General features: G+C 41.0%; 1 protein-coding gene across 1 annotated transcript in view; it reads right to left on the reverse strand.

Annotated features, from left to right (window-relative positions):
- The window catches only part of LOC122932012 (AP-1 complex subunit beta-1), a 125627-nt gene that overhangs the window by 46961 nt on the left and 57856 nt on the right, over window positions 1–20810 (reverse strand). Inside the window, exons 6-12 of the mRNA XM_044286154.1 lie at window positions 18592–18782; window positions 15590–15811; window positions 10991–11111; window positions 10527–10622; window positions 10295–10410; window positions 10052–10217; window positions 9153–9251 (exon numbers count right to left, since the gene is read on the reverse strand). Of these exons, the coding sequence (XP_044142089.1) occupies window positions 9153–9251; window positions 10052–10217; window positions 10295–10410; window positions 10527–10622; window positions 10991–11111; window positions 15590–15811; window positions 18592–18782 (1011 nt within the window). The remainder of the gene's footprint in view (window positions 1–9152; window positions 9252–10051; window positions 10218–10294; window positions 10411–10526; window positions 10623–10990; window positions 11112–15589; window positions 15812–18591; window positions 18783–20810) is intronic.

Raw genomic sequence — 20810 nt, forward strand, 5'->3', positions numbered from 1 at the left:
TAGACCTTGTTTCCCAAACTATAGCTCTAAAGACGCTATTTACAGGGTGCAAGGGATAAAACTTTACACTAGGGAAGTTCTGTAAAATCTCCCCAGTGAAACTAAAGAAATGTAGAACCATATATTGGAGGATTTCAAGGATTCTGAGATTCTGCACTAGAGAAGCTGCAGAGGGAATCACAGGTTTATCTCAAATCCAGATAAAGCAAGAACCTGGGTCGGAATGTCAAATTATATCTGATGAGGAAGTCCATGAAATTTTTTTTACAGCACAGTATTTACAGCCAATAGTTCCATAGGGTAATTTGCTAGTTTCTTAAAAGGGTTGTCTACCTTTTAGATACTGATGACTTATGCTCAGGATAGGGCATTAATATCTGATAGGTAGTGGTCTGACATGGATGCTGAATGGCAGATGACAGCATGGCCACTACACAGTGGACAGAGCCTTCTGCTTCCGGCAGTTGCTCCAAATAGCTGATCAGTGGGGGTGCAAGGTGTGGGACCCCCACCAATCTTATACTGATGACCTACCCTGACGATAGGTCATCTAAAAGGTGAACAACCACTTTAAAGTGACTATAGAATTTACTTACAGTTGCAAGAAAAAGTATGTGAACCCTTTGAAATTATATGGATTTCTCCACAAATTGGTCATAAAATGTGATCTGATCTTCATCTAAGTCACAACAATAGACAACAATCATAGTCTGTTTAAACTAATAACACACAAATAATTAAATGTTACCATGTTTTTATTGAACACACCATGTAAACATTCACAGTGCAGGTGGAAAAAGTATGTGAACGCTTGGATTTAATAACTGGTTGAACCTCTTGGCAGCAATAACTTCAACCAAACGTTTCTTGTAGTTGCAGATCAGACGTGCACAACGGTCAGGAGTAATTCTTGACTATTCCTCTTTACAGAACTGTTTCAGTTCAGCAATATTCTTGGGATGTCCGGTGTGAATTGCTTTCTTGAGGTCATGCCGCAGCATCTCAATCAGGTTGAGGTCAGGACTCTGACTGGGCCACTCCAGAAGGCGTATTTTCTTCTGTTTAAGCTATTCTGATTTACTTCTATGCTTTGGGTCGTTGTCCTGTTGCAACATCCATCTTCTGTTGAGCTTCAGCTAGTGGACAGATGGCCTTAAGATCTCCTGCAAAATATCTTGATAAACTTGGGAATTAATTTTTCCTTCGATGATAGCCATCCGTTTAGGCCCTGACGCAGCAAAGCAGACCCAAACCATGATGCCCCCAACACCATACTTTACAGTTGGGATGAGGTTTTGCTGTTGGTGTGCTGTGCCTCTTTTTCTCCACACATAGTGTTGTGTGTTTCTTCCAAACAACTCAACTTTGGTTTCATCTGTCCACAGAATATTTCACCAGTACTGCTGTGGAACATCCAAGTGCTCTTGTGCAAACTGTAAACGTGCAGCAATGATTTTTTTGGACAGCAGTGGCTTCCTCTGTGGTATCCTTCCATGAAATCCATTCTTGTTTAGTGTTTTACGTATCGTAGATTCGCTAACAGTGATGTTAGTATATGCCAGAGACTTTTGTAAGTCTTTAGCTGACACTCTAGCATTCTTCTCCAACTCATTGAGCAGTCTGCGCTGTGCTCTTGCAGTCATCTTTACAGGACGGCCACTCCTAGTGAGAGTAGCAGCAGTGCTGAACTTTCTCCATTTATAGACAATTTGTCTTACCGTGGACTGATGAACAGCAAGGCTTTTGGAGATACTTTTATAACCCTTTCCAGCTTTATGCAAGTCAACAATTCTTAATCGTAGACTTCTGAGAGCTCTTTTAAGCGAGGCATCATTCACATCAGGCAATGCTCCTTGTGAAAAGAAAACCCAGAACTAGTGTTTATAGGGCAGGGCAGCTGTAACCAACACCTCCAATCTTATCTCATTGATTGGACTCCAGTTGGCTGACACCTCACTCCAATTAGCTCTTGGAGATGTCATTAGTCTAGGGGATCACATACTTTTTCCACCTGCACAAACAAACAAACCGTGAATGTTTACATGGTGTGTTCAATAAAAACATGGTAACATTTAATTCTGTGTGTTATTAGTTTAAGCAGACTGTGATTGTCTATTGTTGTGACTTAGATGAAGATCAGATCACATTTTATGACCAATTTGTGGAGAAATCCATATCATTACAAAGGGTTCACATACTTTTTCTTGCAACTGTATACTATTTTAGTCAATAAGCAGTATATATGACCATACATTGATATATTATTGGTATTTATTTGTGATGCATCACTGGTTGTAATACATATTGATAGTGAGGTAATATTAGCAGGCTATGGCTAACAGATTATTATTAGTAGATACTACTGATGCACTACAGTTTGTAATAGATATAAATAGTGAAATACTAGTAGGAGGTTATAGATTAAAGTGAGTGCTATCAGAATGGCGCCTGGTGGACAATTGTTACTTAGGGATTCTTACTCTAATAATTTGCATGATTTTAAAAATTAAAAATTTGTAGGTTTTAGATTTTTATTTATTTAAAGAATGTATTCTAATGCTTGATCTAAGGCTTTCCTTAAAAGTAAATTGTACAGTCAATAAGGCCTCATGCACACGACTCTATCCATTTTGCGGTCCACAAAATGTGGATCTGCAAAATAAGGATGATATGTCAGTGACGTCCATGTTGCAACCATTTTTTTCTTTCTTACTTCAGTGGGTCTATGGTGTGTGTGTGTGCGTGTGTATATATATATATATATATATATATATATATATACACACACACACAGTACAGACCAAAAGTTTGGACACCTCCTCATTCAAAGAGTTTTCTTTATTTTCATGACTATGAAAATTGTAGATTTACACTGAAGGCATCAAAACTATGAATTAACACATGTGGAATTATATACATAACAAAAAAGTGTGAAACAACTGAAAATAGGTCATATTCTAGGTTCTTCAAAGTAGCCACCTTTTGCTTTGATTACTGCTTTGCACACTTTTGGCTTTCTCTTGATGAGTTTCAAGAGGTAGTCACCTGAAATGGTCTTCCAACAGTCTTGAAGGAGTTCCTAGAGATGCTTAGCAGTTGTTGGCCCTTTTGCCTTCACTCTGCGGTCCAGCTCACCCCAAACCATCTCGATTGGGTTCAGGTCCGGTGACTGTGGAGGCCAGGTCATCTGGCGCAGCACCCCATCACTCTCCTTCATGGTCAAATAGCCCTTACACAGCCTGGAGGTGTGTTTGGGGTCATTCTCCTGTTAAAAAATTAATGATGGTCCAACTAAACGCAAACCGGATGGAATAGCATGCCGCTGCAAGATGCTATGGTAGCCATGCTGGTTCAGTATGCCTTCAATTTTTTATAAATCCCCAACAGTGTCACCAGCAACGCACCAGCACACCATCACACCTCCTCCTCCATGCTTCACGGTGGGAACCAGGCATGTAGAGTCCATCCGTTCACCTTTTCGGCGTCGCACAAAGACACGGTGGTTGGAACCAAAGATCTCAAATTTGTACTCATCAGACCAAAGCACAGATTTCCACTGGTCTAATGTCCATTCCTTGTGTTATTTAGCCCAAACACGTCTCTTCTGCTTGTTGCCTGTGCTTAGCAGTGGTTTCCTAGCAGATATTCTACCATGAAGTCTCCTCTTAACAGTTGTTCTAGAGATGTGTCTGCTGCTAGAACTCTGTGTGGCATTGACCTGGTCTCTAATCTGAGCTGCTGTTAACCTGCGATTTCTGAGGCTGGTGACTCGGATAAACTTATCCTCCGCGGCAGAGGTGACTCTTGGTCTTCCTTTCCTGGGGCGGTCCGCATGTGAGCCAGTTTCTTTGTAGCGCTTGATGGTTTTTGTAACTGCACTTGGGGACACTTTCAAAGTTTTCCAATTTTTTCGGACTGACTGACCTTCATTTCTTAAAGTAATGATGGTCACTCGTTTTTCTTTACTTAGAATTTTTATTATGGCAAGAAAAAAGCAGCTAACAGTCTATTCAGTAGGACTATCAGCTGTGTATCCACCTGACTTCTCCACAACGCAACTGATGGTCCCAACCCCATTTATAAGGCAAGAAATCCCACTTATTAAACTGACAGGGCACACCTGTGAAGTGAAAACCATTTCAGTTGACTACCTCTTGAAGCTCATCAAGAGAATGCCAAGAGTGTGCAAAGCAGTAATCAACGCAAAAGGTGGCCACTTTGAAGAACCTAGAATATGACATATTTTCAGCTGTTTCACACTTTTTTGTTATGTATATAATTCCACATGTTAATTCATAGTTTTGATGCCTTCAGTGTGAATCTACAATTTTCATAGTCATAAAAATAAAGAAAACTCTTTGAATGAGAAGGTGTGTCCAAACTTTTGGTCTGTACTGTATATATGTGTGTGTATATATATATATCTCTATCCATGGAAAAGGTCTGGCAGCACTCCCTTAAAACGTTTTCGGTGTAGGGTGCCCATGGCAATCCCTCGATTCAGGATAGTAGTCAGATAATGAAAGTCCGCAGCACTCCTTTAAAAGATAAAATGTGCTCTTAATTCACACATATCAAGTGACAACGTTTCGTTTCTCTCACAGAACCTTTCTCACCTGACTTGAGAAAGGTTCTGTGAGAGAACCGAAACGTTGTCACTTGATATGTGTGAATAAAGAGCACATTTTATCTTTTAAAGGAGTGCTGCAGACTTTCATTATCATATATATATATATATATATATATATATACACACATATATATATATATATATATATATATACCAGGTTGTGAAAAATAATTACCAGGTGTAACAACTGACCATAGGTTCTTTTCTCAAACTATTTTGTAACCTAGACAAGCGTATGTATGGAGGTTTCAGTGTTGGTCTCTTTAAAAGGTCAAAAATGTGTGCTTCTTATTGAGGACTGAGCTTAAATGCTGATATTCAGATTACTGGAACCACTTATTAGCTGCAGCAGGGGGCTGTAAGTACAAAACAGCTGGGCACAAATAGTTCTAAAAGAGGCAGTGCCTTTCAGCCCACGCTGCTAACTACATTCATTGTAATATATGATCCACATGGAGCAATTCAAAGTTCATGGAGATCAGACTAGTTCCACTGCCGTCAACTGATAAACAAGGATAGTACATACGGGCTATTTTATATATTCATTAAAACAGCTGTCCAAACTGGCTTTTTGGAATTTACTTTTACAGCTAAGGTTACCCTTCTGGCGTAGCAAAGGGGTTTTTCAAGCAATTAAATATAGAAAAGAACCTATTTGTCTGAAAACTCACTACATAATGCTAACATAGTTGAGAATTATTTTCCTTTTCATTACCTTTTCCAACTCTGTTACAGTTTGTTAGGTAGTGCTGTTATTACTTCCTCGCCTGTGTAATTAGTTTGATCACATGTTCCTGTGACTGCATGATGAACATTTGTAAAGTGTAAACCGTGCATTATTTGTAAAGATTAACATGCTTTAGAGGAAAAGAGCCTTAAAGGGGTTCTGCACTTTGTTTAAACTGATGATCTAGATCATCAGCATCTGATCGGCAGGGGTCCGACACCCGGGACCCCCGCCGATCAGCTGTTTGAGAAGGCAGCAGCGCTGCAGCCTTCTCACTGTTTACCGCTAGCCCAGTGATGTAACGACTAGTATCACTGGCCTGGGTGTGGCTAAGCTCCATTCCCTTGAATTGAGCTTAGCCCCGCCCAAGCCAGTTGATACAAGTTGTGACGTCACTTGGCCAGCGGAAAAAAGTGAGAAGGCCGCGACGCTGCTGGAGTGCCGCTGCCCTCTCAAACAGCTGATCGGCAGGGGGTCCCGGGTGTCAGACCCCCGCCTATCAGATGCTGATGATTTATCTAGAGGATAGATCATCAGTTTAAACAAAGTGAACCCCTTAAAAGGTTGAAGTAAATAAAGAAAATATCTATAGATATACTTGAATCTGTTCCAACAAATTATTTGAACCTCCCCATACATATCACCATTTTCTTTGTTTGCCTCACATAAGAAATTGCTTGCTTACAGCTGTGTCCACACTCACCTTAGGTCTAAAATTTGGCTACAGGCTCAGTTTTTCATTAACCCTTTCAGGACCAAGCCATTTTTCACCATAAGGACCAGGGCATTTTTAGCAAATCTGACACGTCACTTTATCTGGTAATACCTTTAAAACGATTTTACTTATCCAGGCCATTCTGAGACTGTTTTCTCGTCACATATTGTATTTCATGACAGTGGTAAAATGGAGTCAAAAAATGTCATTCTTATTTATAAAAAAATACAAAATTTATCAAAGATTTGGGCAAAATTAGCAAATTTCAACTTCTCTCCTTTTATAATAGATAGTAAGAACTCCAAAAAATAGTTATTACTTTACATTCCCATAGGTCTACTTCATGTTTGGATCATTTTGTGAATGCCATTTTATTTTTTGGGGACGTTAGAAGGCTTAGAAGTTTAGAAGCAAATCTTGAAATTTTTCAGAAAATTTTCAAAACCCACTTTTTAAGGACCAGTTCAGGTCGGAAGTCACTTTGTGAGGCATACATAATAGAAACCACCCAAAAATAGAAACCACCATCTAAAAATTTTAGAAACTACACCCCTCAAGGTATTCAAATCTGATTTTTACAAACTTGGTAAACCCTTTAGGTGTTCCACAAGAATTAATGGAAAATGAAGATAACATTTCAGAATTTCACTTTTTTGGCAGATTCTCCATTTTAATAAAAAAATATTCCGCTAACAAACAAAACAAGGGTTAACAGCCAAACAAAACTCAATATTTATTGCCCTGATTCTGTAGTTTACAGAAACACCCCATACGTGGTCGTAAACTGCTGTACGGACACACGGCAGGGCGCAGAAGGAAAGGAGCGCCATATGGTTTTTGGAAGGCAGATTTCACTGGGATAATTTTAAGCTGCCGTGTCACATTTGAAGACCCCCTGATGCACCACTAGAGTAGAAACTCCCAAAAATGACCCCATTTTGGAAACTACGGGATAAGGTGGCAGTTTTGTTGGTACTATTTTAGGGTATAAATGATATTTGGTTGTTCTATATTACACTTTTTGTGAGGCAAGGTAACAAAAAAAATAGCTGTTTTGGCACAGTTTTTATTTTTTGTTATTTACAATGCTCATCTGACAGGTTAGATCCCATGGTAATTTTAAAGAACAGGTTGTTACGGACGCGACAATACCCAATATGACAACTTTGGTTGTTTGTTTCCGTTTTACATAATAAAGCATTTTTGAAAAAATTCTCACCTGAGGGGTTAGGTCATGTGGTATTTTTATAGAGCAGGCCGCTACGGATGCGGCTATACCTAATATGTAAATTTTTATTTTATTTTTTACATTTAACACAATAAAAGCATTTTTTTAAACCAAAAAAAATCATGTTTTAGTGTCTCTATAGTCTGAGAGCCATAGTTTTATTTATTTTTTTGGACCTTGGACGATTGTCTTAGGTAGGGTCTCATTTTGGTGACTGTTAATTTGGTACTATTTTGAGGGGCATATGCCTTTTTGATCACTTGGTGTTGCACTTTTAGTAATGTAAGGTGACAGTTTTTTTTTAGCAGTTTTTGTTTTATTTTTTAGACGGTGTTGTTTTAAAAAGCTGGTTATCTTGTGACACACATATCAGGACATTTCCCAGCAAGAGGAAAGGTAAGGAAGAACAAATTTGTTTACATTATATCACTGATTAAACTTTATAAGAAAAGGCTCCAGTGACTCTTGCAGGAAACGTAACATATATTACTAGGCACCAGTGGAGTGTATTTACTGTATCTTTCGCCCCATAAGACACATTTTTTGGGGGGGAAATGCCCCTGCATCTTATGGGGCAAATTCTAATGAGCATTATAACCATGACCATTATGGAAGCGCTCATTAGTACCGGAGGACCAGGAAGCGGTGACTGCTCTGTACTCCCCGCTTTCTGGTCCTCGGCTGACAGCTGTGCAGTGGCTGCGCACAGCGTGAGGGCGCTCTGTGACCTCACTCTGTGCGCGTCAGGTCACAGCACAGCTGACGGCAGGAGGAAGAGGATCGTGCTGGAGGAGAGGAGTGGCAGCACTTGCAGCAGGATAGGCAAGTGATTCTTTTTTTTGTTTTATGTCTTATGTGGCTGAAGACAGGCATGGGGCCTGAAATATGGCAATGGAGGCTGAAATATGGCAATAGAGGCTGATATGGGGGTTGAAATGGCCATGGGGACTGAAATATGGCCATGGGGACTGAAATATGGCCATGGGGACTGAAATATGGCAATTGGGGCTGATGAGAGGCATATGGTGGCTGATGAGAGGCATGGGGCTCTTATCTGAGGTCTGATTGGGGGTCATTCACATTGGAGTCTGAGCTGAGGTCTGATTGGGGGTCTATTCTGAGGTCTTATTGGGGTCTTATTAACATTGGAGGTCTGATTGGGGCTGTCATCGTAGATCTGATTAACATTGGGGATCTGACTAGTGGTCTGACCCGAGGTCTAATGAAAAATATTTTTTCTTATTGTCCTCCTCTAAAACCTAGGTGCATTATGGGCAGGTGCGTCTTATAGGGTGAAAAATACGGTAAACACATATTACATATATCCTTATTATTAATAATCCATAGGAAAAAAAATGTCTGCACAATGTAATACTGGACCTAATTTCTACTATGGCTGTGTATACATATGTTCATGTTAATTTGCCTTAGAATATATTACTGTAATTTCCTAATAAACCTCTTTTTCTTCACTGATGACTGGCTAAACTCTTGCCATTATGGACATTACTTATCCATGAGCTGACCTCTTGGTGAGCTTCTGCACAGCAACACATCTTAAAAAGGAGAGTTATAGTGGAAAGCCAGAGTCTCAAGACTACACTAATTCAGACTCCTAATATACAACGCAGCTAACACGAAGCAATAGATTACAGCTCTGCCCTAATGGAGCAAAGCTTTATAAAAAAAAAAAAAAAGCAGACAGTAAACCACATTGAAGAAAATAAATAACAGGTAATCAAGCCCTATAATTAGCAAATAATATGTAATAGCACAAGACACAGTCTCTTGTATTGGTAACATGTTTATATACACATGTATTTACTCTGAATATGATGGAGCCATACCATACCTGTGTCGCAAGGCTCAGGACTTGCTGTACTAGCTCCTGGGTCTCGGATGGCTTCTTCAAGAACAGTTTAACAATGGCAGTCAGAAGAGTCAGTTGCACCTATGGGAAATAAGATAAGATACTTAAATGAATAAGTTCTCCTAATAGTACCCTCAATTCTTAAGGGCCCTTTACACTGGCCAACAATCCGCAAGATAATCGCTAACAAGCGTTCAGAGGAACACGCGTTAGCGGTTATCTGGCGGTCTAAAAGTTAAGAGCAAAACGCTCCTTCATCGGGTAATAGAAGATTCATGCGGACGCAGTGGATGCTGTTGTTTGCCGGCAAACAACGAGTCTGTATGGGGAAGAGCAATGGCATTAAAGATCGTTCCTCCCATACAGGGGAGGAGATTGCTGCATGTAAAATGCAGAAGTCCCCTCCACTGACGAGCAGGTGATTAACGGGAAGTAACGCTTCCTTCCCGACAATCTGCTGCTGAATCATCCCGTGTAAAGGGACCTTTAGTTTACATCTAAATCTTTCACTACCTTCTACCGTCTTCAGGCTAAATAGTGAAACACAAGAGGTTGGCCACTCTACTTCTAGACAAGTCAATGGCATTATATCAGTGTATATGAAAAATAAGCAACCCTATACCATATAGAGAAAAATCTATTCATCTGTACTGATATACAAACAAGGCAACATGAATATAAAAAATGTTAACCCTTTTATGTAGTCTTTTGCCTAGATCAATAGAGATGAATGGATTTTAATATTGGGATGTGCCTGTTGTTTTGCTCCCTTTAATATAACATTGAGTCTAATTTAGAAGAACCCCCTGTTTTTTTCTAATCTGTAACCACTGGTGCCCATCCACTAGTTTGCTCTGATAGTGTACCAATAGACCTGTTACCTGAGTGCTTTCATCGTGGAATCCTTCCAAAAAGCTCTCCAGCAGCTCATCAGCATTATCAATGCGCTCTGCATACTCTCCTACAATCCAGATCATGGCTGCCCGGGCATCAGGCTCATCCAGGGAATCCAAATTCTCACATAATGTGGCAATAATGCTCTCGTACCTGTCAGAAATGGCACATCATCATAATCCAGCTTCACTTCCGACAAGTCAACCATGTCACTAAAATAACTAACATACTTGTTGGGGTATTTGCGGAAGATGTCCCGGATGACAACAATAGCTTCTTGTACCACATAATTGACCTTGGTCTGAATAAGGTCAAGGAGGGTGCTCACACAACGCTCTGCAGATTGCTGTTGGGAAAAAAAATTAAAATTAAAAAATTAAAACATTTATACGTACAATATATAAACAAAACAAAAAGTGGACTACTAAGAGGCAAAAAAAAGAAAGGAGATACAAAGCTTACTTCAACTTTGATGGCACATCTTCCAATGGCACGAACTGCTTTCCTAACAAAATCAACATCCACTTCAGTGGCGTATTCCTTCAGTTCCGCTAACACCTGCAGCAAAAGAAAAGGAAAAAACAGGTCTTTAAGGTTCCTGCACATGGTGCAGATTTGTATGCAAAAAATCTGCACGAAATCCGCACCAAAAACCACATAGAAACCGCACAGAAAATGGGATAGTGCGGATACTTGTGCATTTGCACTGCTTATTGGGTGAGCAACTGGTCATGCTTGTTTTTCGCAATGAAACTGGACTGTTGGGCAATGCATACAGTGAAAATCCATGGGACCAGCTTAGAAAAATCTAATGACTAGAGCTAACTTCACGTGATCAGTCATCGCCTTTCACATTTCGACCAGACTGTAGACACATAATGGAAGGATTTCATGAAAACAAGTGAAGAGAGCACGGCGACACTAACCTGAGCAATGTTGGCCTGAGATGCCAGTCGGATCATGATATCCAATTTCTCCAATTTCACATAAATGGGATCATTGTATTTGACAAAGAACACCTTAATTTCTTGCTTCAGGATCTCTGGTCTGGTGTGACGGCACAAAAGTGATAAATTAACCAATTGCACGACTGTATTTGCAGAATTTTCTGTCTATTCATTACACATAAGTACATGCATTACTCTCTTTCACTGCACAATAAAAATAAAAAAAATACAAACATTTTTGGTAATGTGCATCGATCGTCATTACAGAGGATCAGCTCTCCTGGCAGGTTGGTTTTCATACATACTTGCACCTTCCGTAAAATTACAATTTCACTGCATATTTTCTCAAAACTATGTTTTGCCATTCATCCGCTATGCCTCCTGGAAACGTGTATTTATACACTACCAGGAGAAAAACAATGATACAACAAAAGGACCATTGTTATTTTACGGAGCATATAAGCAAGTCGGCAGAGCCGAGATTTACCAGTTACTGCTAATCATTGCAACATCACCTGTGAGGATGACATTATTAAAGAGGTTGTCTAACTTCGGCAATTCACATTTATTATATAGAGCAAGGTAATACAAGGCACTTACTAATGTACTGTGATTGTCCATATTGCTTCCTTTGCTGGCTAGACTCATTTTTCCATCACATTATAAACTGCTTGTTCCATGGTTACGACCACCCTGCAATCCATTACTGGTGGTCATGGAAAAAGCACAAGCCCATGTTCGCTCCAGCGGTTCCAGCCACCAAAGAGGTTGGCGCTTTTTCCTACAGTGTGCAAGCGCAGCCACCACTGATGGATGGCAGGGATGATCGTAACCATGGAAACGAGCAGCGTATAACGTGATGGAAAAATGAATCAAGTCAGCAAAGGAAGCAATATGGATAATAGCAATACATAAGTGGCTTGTTTTATCTTCCTCTACATGATAAATGCCATTTGCTAAAGTGAGACAACCCCTTTAATTCCAGTTTTATACCTAGATAAAAGAGGAGTAAAATGCTTGAAAGACTTTAATCTCCCGTAGAACGTTTAAAGGGGTTGGCCACTTTCTGGTTATTATGGACCAATGTGTTTTTGAGATGATTATATGGGACCTATTAATATAGCCTTTGTTGAAATTCTGAACCATTTTCCATATTTCATAAGGTACACAAAGTCTTTTGTGCTGTCCACATCGAGGTCCTGTCCAAAATGGCTGCTGATGGAGGGTCATGTGACCAGGTAAATCACCTCCATGTGATGTCTCCTCCATTCAAACACACTGCTCCCACTACCTGCACTTGCACTGTTGTGAGTTTGGTGCAGATGCATTGTATTAGAATGGAGGAGGCTGAGTGATGCCTGGTCACATGACCATCCATCAGTGGTCATCTTATGGACAGGACCTGTATGCGGACAGCACAGAAGATCTGTCTTAACATAGGGGTATGACTTATGAAATATAGCAAGCTGTGCAGAATATCCACAAATGCTAAATCAGTAAAAGCCATACAGTCACACATTGGACAAAAGTAGCCAACCCCTTTAAGAGTAAAAGGCACGTGTAGCAGCCAATAGGGCTGGGTCTGCATTTTACTGTTCAGCGATAAGCTGAATGCCGGCTCCGTTACATGATGGACACAAATGGCATGTGATGGACCCTACTGACTATACCGGGGTCCATCAGCTCTCTGTTACTGCAGCGGATCCTACACCATTCTGACTGCTATTTTTTTTTTTTTAAGGATTCTGCAACGGGAGCTCCTAATGGCTATGATCACAGCCTATGTGACTATTACATGTATTTAACTTCCTCTTAGTGGGAATTGATCAGGTTTCCCCAGTGTATCTGCCCAAATGATGTTCTTGCTGTCACAGAAAGGTGCTGGCACAGCATTGGATATTCTTCAGTACTAAAGTAAAGCATTAAAGTGTAGCACAAGATGCTAGTCTTCATATCAAGTAATGTGTGTGCCTGTAGAAGTACATGCATACAGTTCAGTGACGTGTGGAAAGCTGTCCCTTAATAACCCCTTAGGGACCGGGCTTATTTTCACCTTAAAGGGAACCTGTCACCGGGATTTTGGCCATAGAGCTGGGGACAGTTTTGATCGATATGCAAATTAACCTCATATGTGTCCTGTATCCGGAGATGAGTCCAGCGGAAAGGAGCCCAGCACCGCCCTGCGTCCTCCGAATCTCCTCCTTGCTGGCGGACGTCACAGTGCTGGAGCGCCGAAATCTCACGATGCGCGAGCTAGCGCATGCGTAGTTCATTCCCTGTGCTGATGCCAGCACAGGGAATGAACATGATGCTGACACTGCGCATGCGCTAGCTCGCGCATCGCCAGATTTCGGCGCTCCAGCTCTGTGACGTCAGCCAGCAAGGAGGAGATTTGGAGGACGTGGGGCGGTGCTGGGCTCCTTTCCGCTGGACTCATCTCCGGATACAGGACACATATGAGGTTCATTTGCATATCGATCAAAACTGTTTTTTAACACAATAAAAGCACAGAGAGCTATGGGGACTGTGTATTGCAGATGTGCTAGCGGCCATCTAGCAGCCCATGTCCCCAGCTCTATGCGCAAAATCCTGGTGACAGGTTCCCTTTAAGGACCAGGCCATTTTTTGCAAATCTGACAAGTGTCACTTTATGTGGCGATAACTTTAAAACGCTTTGACTTATCCAGGCCATTCTGAGACAGTTTATTTGTCACATATTGTACTTCATGACACTGGTAAAACAGAGTAAAAAAAAAATCATTTTAATTTATAAAAAAAATACCAAATTTACCTGAAATTTTAAAAAATTTGCTAATTTTTAAGTTTCAATTTCTCCACTTCTATAATACATAGTAATACCCCCCCAAATTGTGATGACTTTACATTCCCCATATGTCTACTTCATGTTTGAATTATTTGGGGAATGATATTTTATTTTTGGGGGATGTTACAAGGCTTAGAAGTTTAGAAGCAAATCTTGATATTTTTCAGAAATTTTCAAAAACCCACTTTTTAAGGACCAGTTGAGGTCTGAAGTCACTTTGTGAGGCTTACATAATAGAAACCACCCAAAAATTACCCCATTCTAGAAACTGCACCCCTTGAGGTATTCAAAACTGATTTTACAAAGGTTGTTAACCCTTTAGGTGTTTCACAAGAATTAATGGAAAATAGAGATATCATTTCAAAATTTCACTTTTGGCAGATTTTCAATTTTAATAATTTTTTTCCAGTTACAAGTAAACTACAGAATCAGAGCCATAAATATTGAATTTTGTTTGGCTGTTATATATATTACACTTTTGTATACGCTGCACATGTAGAGGCACTCGTTATATATTTATTTACATTTAGTCAGAGACTACTGGTTGCCGCCTGCTCTTGACACGTGCATTCTTTATTGTTGGTATTTTATAAAAATTTAACTTTTATTAGTTATTTATTTAATATATTGTGAGCACTTTCATCTAACCTACTGACTTAAAAATCTCCACAGTAGACCCTTAGTGTGCTGGATTATTGTTAATTTCCTTCTGATGCTGGCTTAATATTGCGGTAGCAGTTTATTATAAGACTAGCTGTCTTTAAACAAAATGCTTCTGTATGCGCTCTCTAGACTGACTGTAATGGCACTGTTATTTCTGCTACTGCCTGCTAGCTTTTCAGTGTCTATACTTGCAGACACATTGTGATATTGGCTCAGCTCTATTGCTGTGATGGTAGCTATTCAATCGTTACACTTTTCTGCTCACTAGACACTCTCTGTTACTTATTCAATTCCTTGACTCAGTTTCTAATAGCGGCGCTGTCACTCACTATGCTGCCTAATAGCTACTTGGTAGCTTTCACACTAATGCTGGGTCTGCTGTGATCTAAAAACTAAATCACACAGTTTTACTCCAGGTTTTCATAACAACCCAGCCATTTTTCTTCACTGCTGTAGGAGAGCTTTAAGGAAATCTGTCACCAGGATAATCGCTGTTGAAATAAAGCCATGGCCTATCTGGTTAGGCCATGCCCCTCCCACTCAGCCGACTGAGATTAAAAAAATGAAGGTAAAAATCAACTTCTAGGTCGCGCTAAGCCATGCCCCGATCTGGTTAGGCCGCCACGCCCTCAGCTGACAGGGATTGAAAAAATAATCAACTTCTGTCTGCTGCAGAGGTAGGAGGGAGTGCGACTTTCTCCCTGCAGCTCACACTCAGACAGTACAGTGCTGCTGTCTTAGAGTGAGCTGTTCAAAAGGACACGCCCCCAATCCAGCAAAGGCCACTGTTAAGGGGGCTGGCATGCTGTTAAAGTCACTGTTAAAGGGGAAGGCTGCTGTAAAGGTTAACGTTAAGGGGGTGGGCTGCTGTGGAGGTCCAATTTTAAGGGAAGGAACACTGTGGGGTGGTCAGTGTTAAGGAGTGGGGGGCTGTGGAGGTCACTGTTTTGGGGGCAGGGTGCTGTAGATGTCACTGTTATAGTGGATAGTGTTGATATCTTTTAACGACACACACAAACATTAAATGAAATAGATTAAATATACCCGGGCGAGGCCGAGTCCTTCAGCTAGTATATACAAATATTACTTGCCTTTTTTGGACAATAAGGTTGATATTTCTTAAAGCCACATATTGCACTTCAGGCTCCCCAGAAAGCAGGGTAACCAAAGGAGGTGCCAACTTCTTTAGAAGCATGGTATAGTAATCAGAGTCTTTAGGTAGCAGTTCTAGGAACTTCATCAAAACTTTGACAGCAGACAGAACTACTGCCGAGTTGGCATGTGACAGGCGAGGAGTGACACGTTCACAGATGCTGATGAAAAGAAGAAGTGGATTAACATATGAAAGAGAGACAACAAGGTAAAGCTGGCCAAACACTTTATATTGCGATGGACCAAAATCTCCTTTGGTCATCAGCTCTGAACTCTCTACAACCACTGAATACTTGGTTTGTGTGGTTTCAACAAGGAAAGAGGTCAGACACCTGTGGACATATCTCCTTTAGGGCTCATGCACACGGTCGTAATCTTTTTTGCGGGCCCGTGGAACGGACTTGTGGAATGTTGACAGCACACGATGTACTGAGTGAATTTTTTGCAGTCCCATTGAAGTGAATGGGTCTGCATCTGATGTGCAAAAAATGTGGATCGGATGTGGACCAAACATACAGTTGTGTGCAAGAGCCCTTAAAAAGAAAGGATCAGGCATGTGAACCATGAGTCCTGATATTCATGAGGACTCTGCTCTCCCCACTCCAGCCGTTGATCGCTACAGAAAAAGATATGTAAATCAGCGGTGGGGGGAGTGAGAATATCATACTGAACAGCTCCAGCACTGAAGGCGTTTCAAGGGATTGTAAAGGATTAGAAAGACATGGCTGCTTTCTTCCAGAAACAGCAGCACACCTGTTTATAGGTTTTGTCTGCTGAAGTGAATGGGGCTGAGCTGTGATACCACACGCATCCTGTGGACAGGTGTGGCACTGTTTCTGGAACAAAGCAGCTATGTGTTTCTAATCCTGGACCACATTTTAAAGGGTTTCTATCAGCAGGAAAATGGGTATTAACCTGGCTGACATTAGTGATTGACTAATGTCAGCCGAACATAACTGTATTAGTGCCATCTCACTGCATGCTGCAGTTATTGAGAAAAAAACTACTTTTATAATATGCAAATGAGCCTCTAGGTGCAGGGGGCATTGCTCCTGCTTCTAGAGGTGCCGTCCCATTTACTATTCGAATACTGAAGGGGAGGGCGCAGGCGTGAGATTTCCACAGGAGACAGGGCCGGCAAGCAGACCAACGGTCAATCAAGTGTAGCAGGGCGTGGCCAGAGGTGGGAGAACGGCGCCTCTAGGAGCAGGAGCAACGCCCTCCTGCTCCTAGGGGCTCATTTGCATATTATAAAAGTATTTTTTTTTCTCAATAATGACAGCACACAATGAGATGGCACTAATATAGTTATGTTCAGATGACATTAGTACATCACTAATGTCAGCCAGGTTAATACCCATTTTCCTGCTGACAGAAACCCTTTAACACATGATTTTAGCAAAACAACTGGAACAATTTAAAAGGGGTTGTCCCATGTTTAATGTAAAAAATTAAAATCAGACATCATATAGTACATGACAACCTTTTTCTAACAAAGCTAGAACCAGCCCTGTACCTCAAATGGATCCAGAGATCCACCATGCATTGCTCCAATTGCTCTGCTAGATTTATACCAAGCTGGCAGCTCAAGGGGAGTGGCCTTTCCCTTACAGCTCGGTGCATTCTTTCTGCTGCAGCTCTCTCCTTATCAACTGAGCATGTGCGGCCATCTCAGTGAGCTGGACACAGAAATAAGAAAAAAAATGCATGTGGCGCTATACAGATACATTTTATTGAATAACTCATGGCTATGCTAAGTTTTTAATTACATGCAATTACAAAAATATTCAGATCCTGGAGTTGGTTTGAAAATTAGAATATTTGTGTGTGACAACTCCTTTAAGAAAGTGGCAAAACATTTTGCAAAGGGAATCTTTCACTAGTTTACGCTTCCCTTAAGGTGGCCGTACACAGAAAGGAGTTAGTTGGATGAACAGCGGTTGAACAATCAATCATCTGGTCAACAATTGTTTTGTAGATACAGCCATACACATTTTAGTCCATACTGGCCATCACAGTTGTTTAAACATACATGCCAGCCGATGGATTAAAGATCTTTCAAAGAACGATCTTCCGTTCACGAAAATATTAAACATGGTTGACTACTTTTCAGACCATAAAGGTCTGTCATCGGACAGCTAAAAAGATAGTTTGTTGTTAAATTTCACCTGATGAACGTTCATTTTGTTTGAAGACTAACAGCTTAAGGACCCAGGACGAGAATGCTCCTCCTAAACAGCCATTACTTTGCGCCCCAAGACGAGCATTCTCGTCCTGCTGTCCATCCTCCTGCTGACCCATGTGCGGGGCCGCAATTAGCAGCAGGGGCCCGGCTATTACGGACAGCTGTATTCCTACTGCATCCACCAGCATCGGTGGTAACGCTGATGCCAGTGGATTAACCCCTCATATGCCGCGGTCAGCCATGAACGTAGAATATGTTAGGTTTGCTCTCCCTCTCCTGATCCATCAGGTCCCCGCACTGCGGTGGCGGGGACCCGATGGTTGCCATTGCAGCCTCAAAAGGTGTTGGGGACCAGCAGCTACGGAGGCCTGTGAGGACCAACCCCTAGGCTGGGTCTCATAGGCAAGCTATCAGTGTATTATACTGTGTTAATATATTACACTGATAGTCAATGAAGTACAGTACACATGTATTGTACTGCACTGAGACAGGGATCAGACCCTGTAATGTGGAAGTCCCATAGTGGGACAAAAATAAATGATGATCTTTTGTACTGCACAAAAGATACAATTACATGATAAACGAGCGTTTTGCTTGTTCATCGGGTAATTGGCGGTGCATTTACACCTCAAGATCATCTGTTCAATTGTCGGCCCGTGTAAAGGGCCCTCAATGCACATGGCCACCTTTAGTTAGGAGAGCAAACATCTAGTGACAGATTCACATTAAGGGAGTTTAATCAAATGTACTGCTCACCTTTGTGCCTCCCTCTCATCCTTGGGATTGTAGTTAGAGAGACAGTCCAAAATGAAGATTTGGCCCCATTCTGTGCATTCGTTCAACGCAGTCAGCAGTTTGTTGATATTTTGTGGATTCAGGTCAAGGAGGTTACTATTCGGATGGGACTCACTGATCTCAGATAGTGCAGCCACAGCATTGGCTACCACCTAGATAAAGAGGGGAGGATAAGTATTCAACCTAGGCACAAAACGTGCTAGCATATATTCAAAAATACAAAACTTTATTGTCAAGTCAAAGATACAGATACAATAATAAAAGATGCGCAGACATACACCAGAGAAGCAATCAACCATGGAAGTCTGTAGCAGGACAATATACAGTAGAGTAAAATAAAGTGCATGTGCATATCAATAGTTTCACTTAATATTCCGTACAGTAGAGTCAGGGCTTGTGCACAAGACCGTCTGTATTTTGTGGTCCGCAAAACATGGATCCGCAAAAAATACGGATGACGTTAGTTTGCATTCTGTATTTTTCAGAACGGAACAGCTGGCCCCTAATAGAACAGTCCTATCCTTGTCCGTAATGCGGACAATAATAGGACATATGGAAACGGAATGTAACTTCTGTTTTTTTTTGCGGACCCATTGAAATGAATGGATTTACATACGGTCCAGAAAACAAAGACGGACACGGGAAGAAAATACGTTTGTGTGCATGAGCCCTAATACAAATAGGTACAAATAATGACATCTATGTCTGGTGAAACATGCTGGGAACGTGATCACCACTGCAATCTAAATGTATTGTACCTACAGCATAACTACGGGTGGATCAGTCTCCTGCATTACATTTTCTCCTATTATGGGTATCTTGAAGCAAACTATTGATATCTACATGTACTTTATTACAGTCTTCTAAAGCATATATTATCCCGCTACAGACTAATTCCGGAATATGATTTCTACTCATTATTTATCTATATCTTTGACTCAACTAAAAAAAAAATTGTTGTATTTTCGAATATACTCTAGCATTTTTGCATGTGGTTTTGTACATGATGTTTGTGACACGTTCACCGTTTTAGTGACGGCATGCCCACTTTATATATTAATTATACCATCCTAGACCAGACTATGACAGGACCCTCCACAGCATCACAAGCCTCCTTATGAGACCTCATTCTGGAGCATCTATTCAGATAACTCTGTGTTGTGCCATTCCTTTATTATTTCTACTAGAGGTTATGAATGAACTGCTACTGGTTAGGATGGGTGTTACCAGTTGGGGGGGGGGGGGGGTTCCTGCACAGTCACTGGTAGCACTTATTAGAGATCAGAGTTGCTCATTTCTTTCTTAGGATACCTGTCCTACAGGACAGTTTCTGCCCAAAAAAACTACGCTGGGATTTTCAGATGGGACGATCCATCTCAGATCAACCACAAAGTCAAACAGTACTCTTATCTAATGACTCATGTGTTGTCTCAGCATCTGTTTGACTGTGATTGCGGCAATTATTATTACCAATATACTATTTGTAGAAAAGAGGGCATGCATCTGTTTAGAGTGAGCAGAAAGGAGAGGGTTTTAATTAAGAAAACAAAGGCGAGGCCCATTAAGCCATCAGTTAGACTTCATAGGATGACTTGTACACTTCAGCGTCAAAGCCTGGACACAGCTATCTCAGAGAACAGAATTTTCGGAAGAGTGTCTGAGGAGGACAGCAATGTTTGTGTCTTCAGACTTCACAGTGCGACAAATGAAAAGACCCATTATCCAGGCAGAGCGACCGCTGATTTTGAACACTACATGCTTATAAAGTCAATTACATGCATTTGCGATATCTTGGGGCTTTAAACACACTGCTCTGAGATAGCACCCTATCACTCACACTTTCATCCTGCCTACTGTACAGGGAGATGGGAAATGAGGCCACTTTCAGAATGACAATTCAGGCGAAATGGAATATGTGACTAGGACAGTGTCCTTTATATTACAGAATCTTACACATCCTCTATACATTCTGAATGACTGCGCTCAAAGTTGACCAGACAGCTGAAAAGCAACCTTCCTAGAGACAGGTGTGGTCAGCAGAGGACATTCACTGTCACTCACATCAAGCAGGACACCTGATATTGGAAGGAACCTTGATTAGCAAGATGGTGTCCCCAGTGAGCGGCAGCCCGAAGACTCATGGCGCCTGTACCAAATCAATTCATGTACGTTTTTTGGCT

Source organism: Bufo gargarizans, chromosome 3, assembly GCF_014858855.1.
Source record: "Bufo gargarizans isolate SCDJY-AF-19 chromosome 3, ASM1485885v1, whole genome shotgun sequence".
Taxonomy (NCBI): Eukaryota; Metazoa; Chordata; class Amphibia; order Anura; family Bufonidae; genus Bufo; species Bufo gargarizans.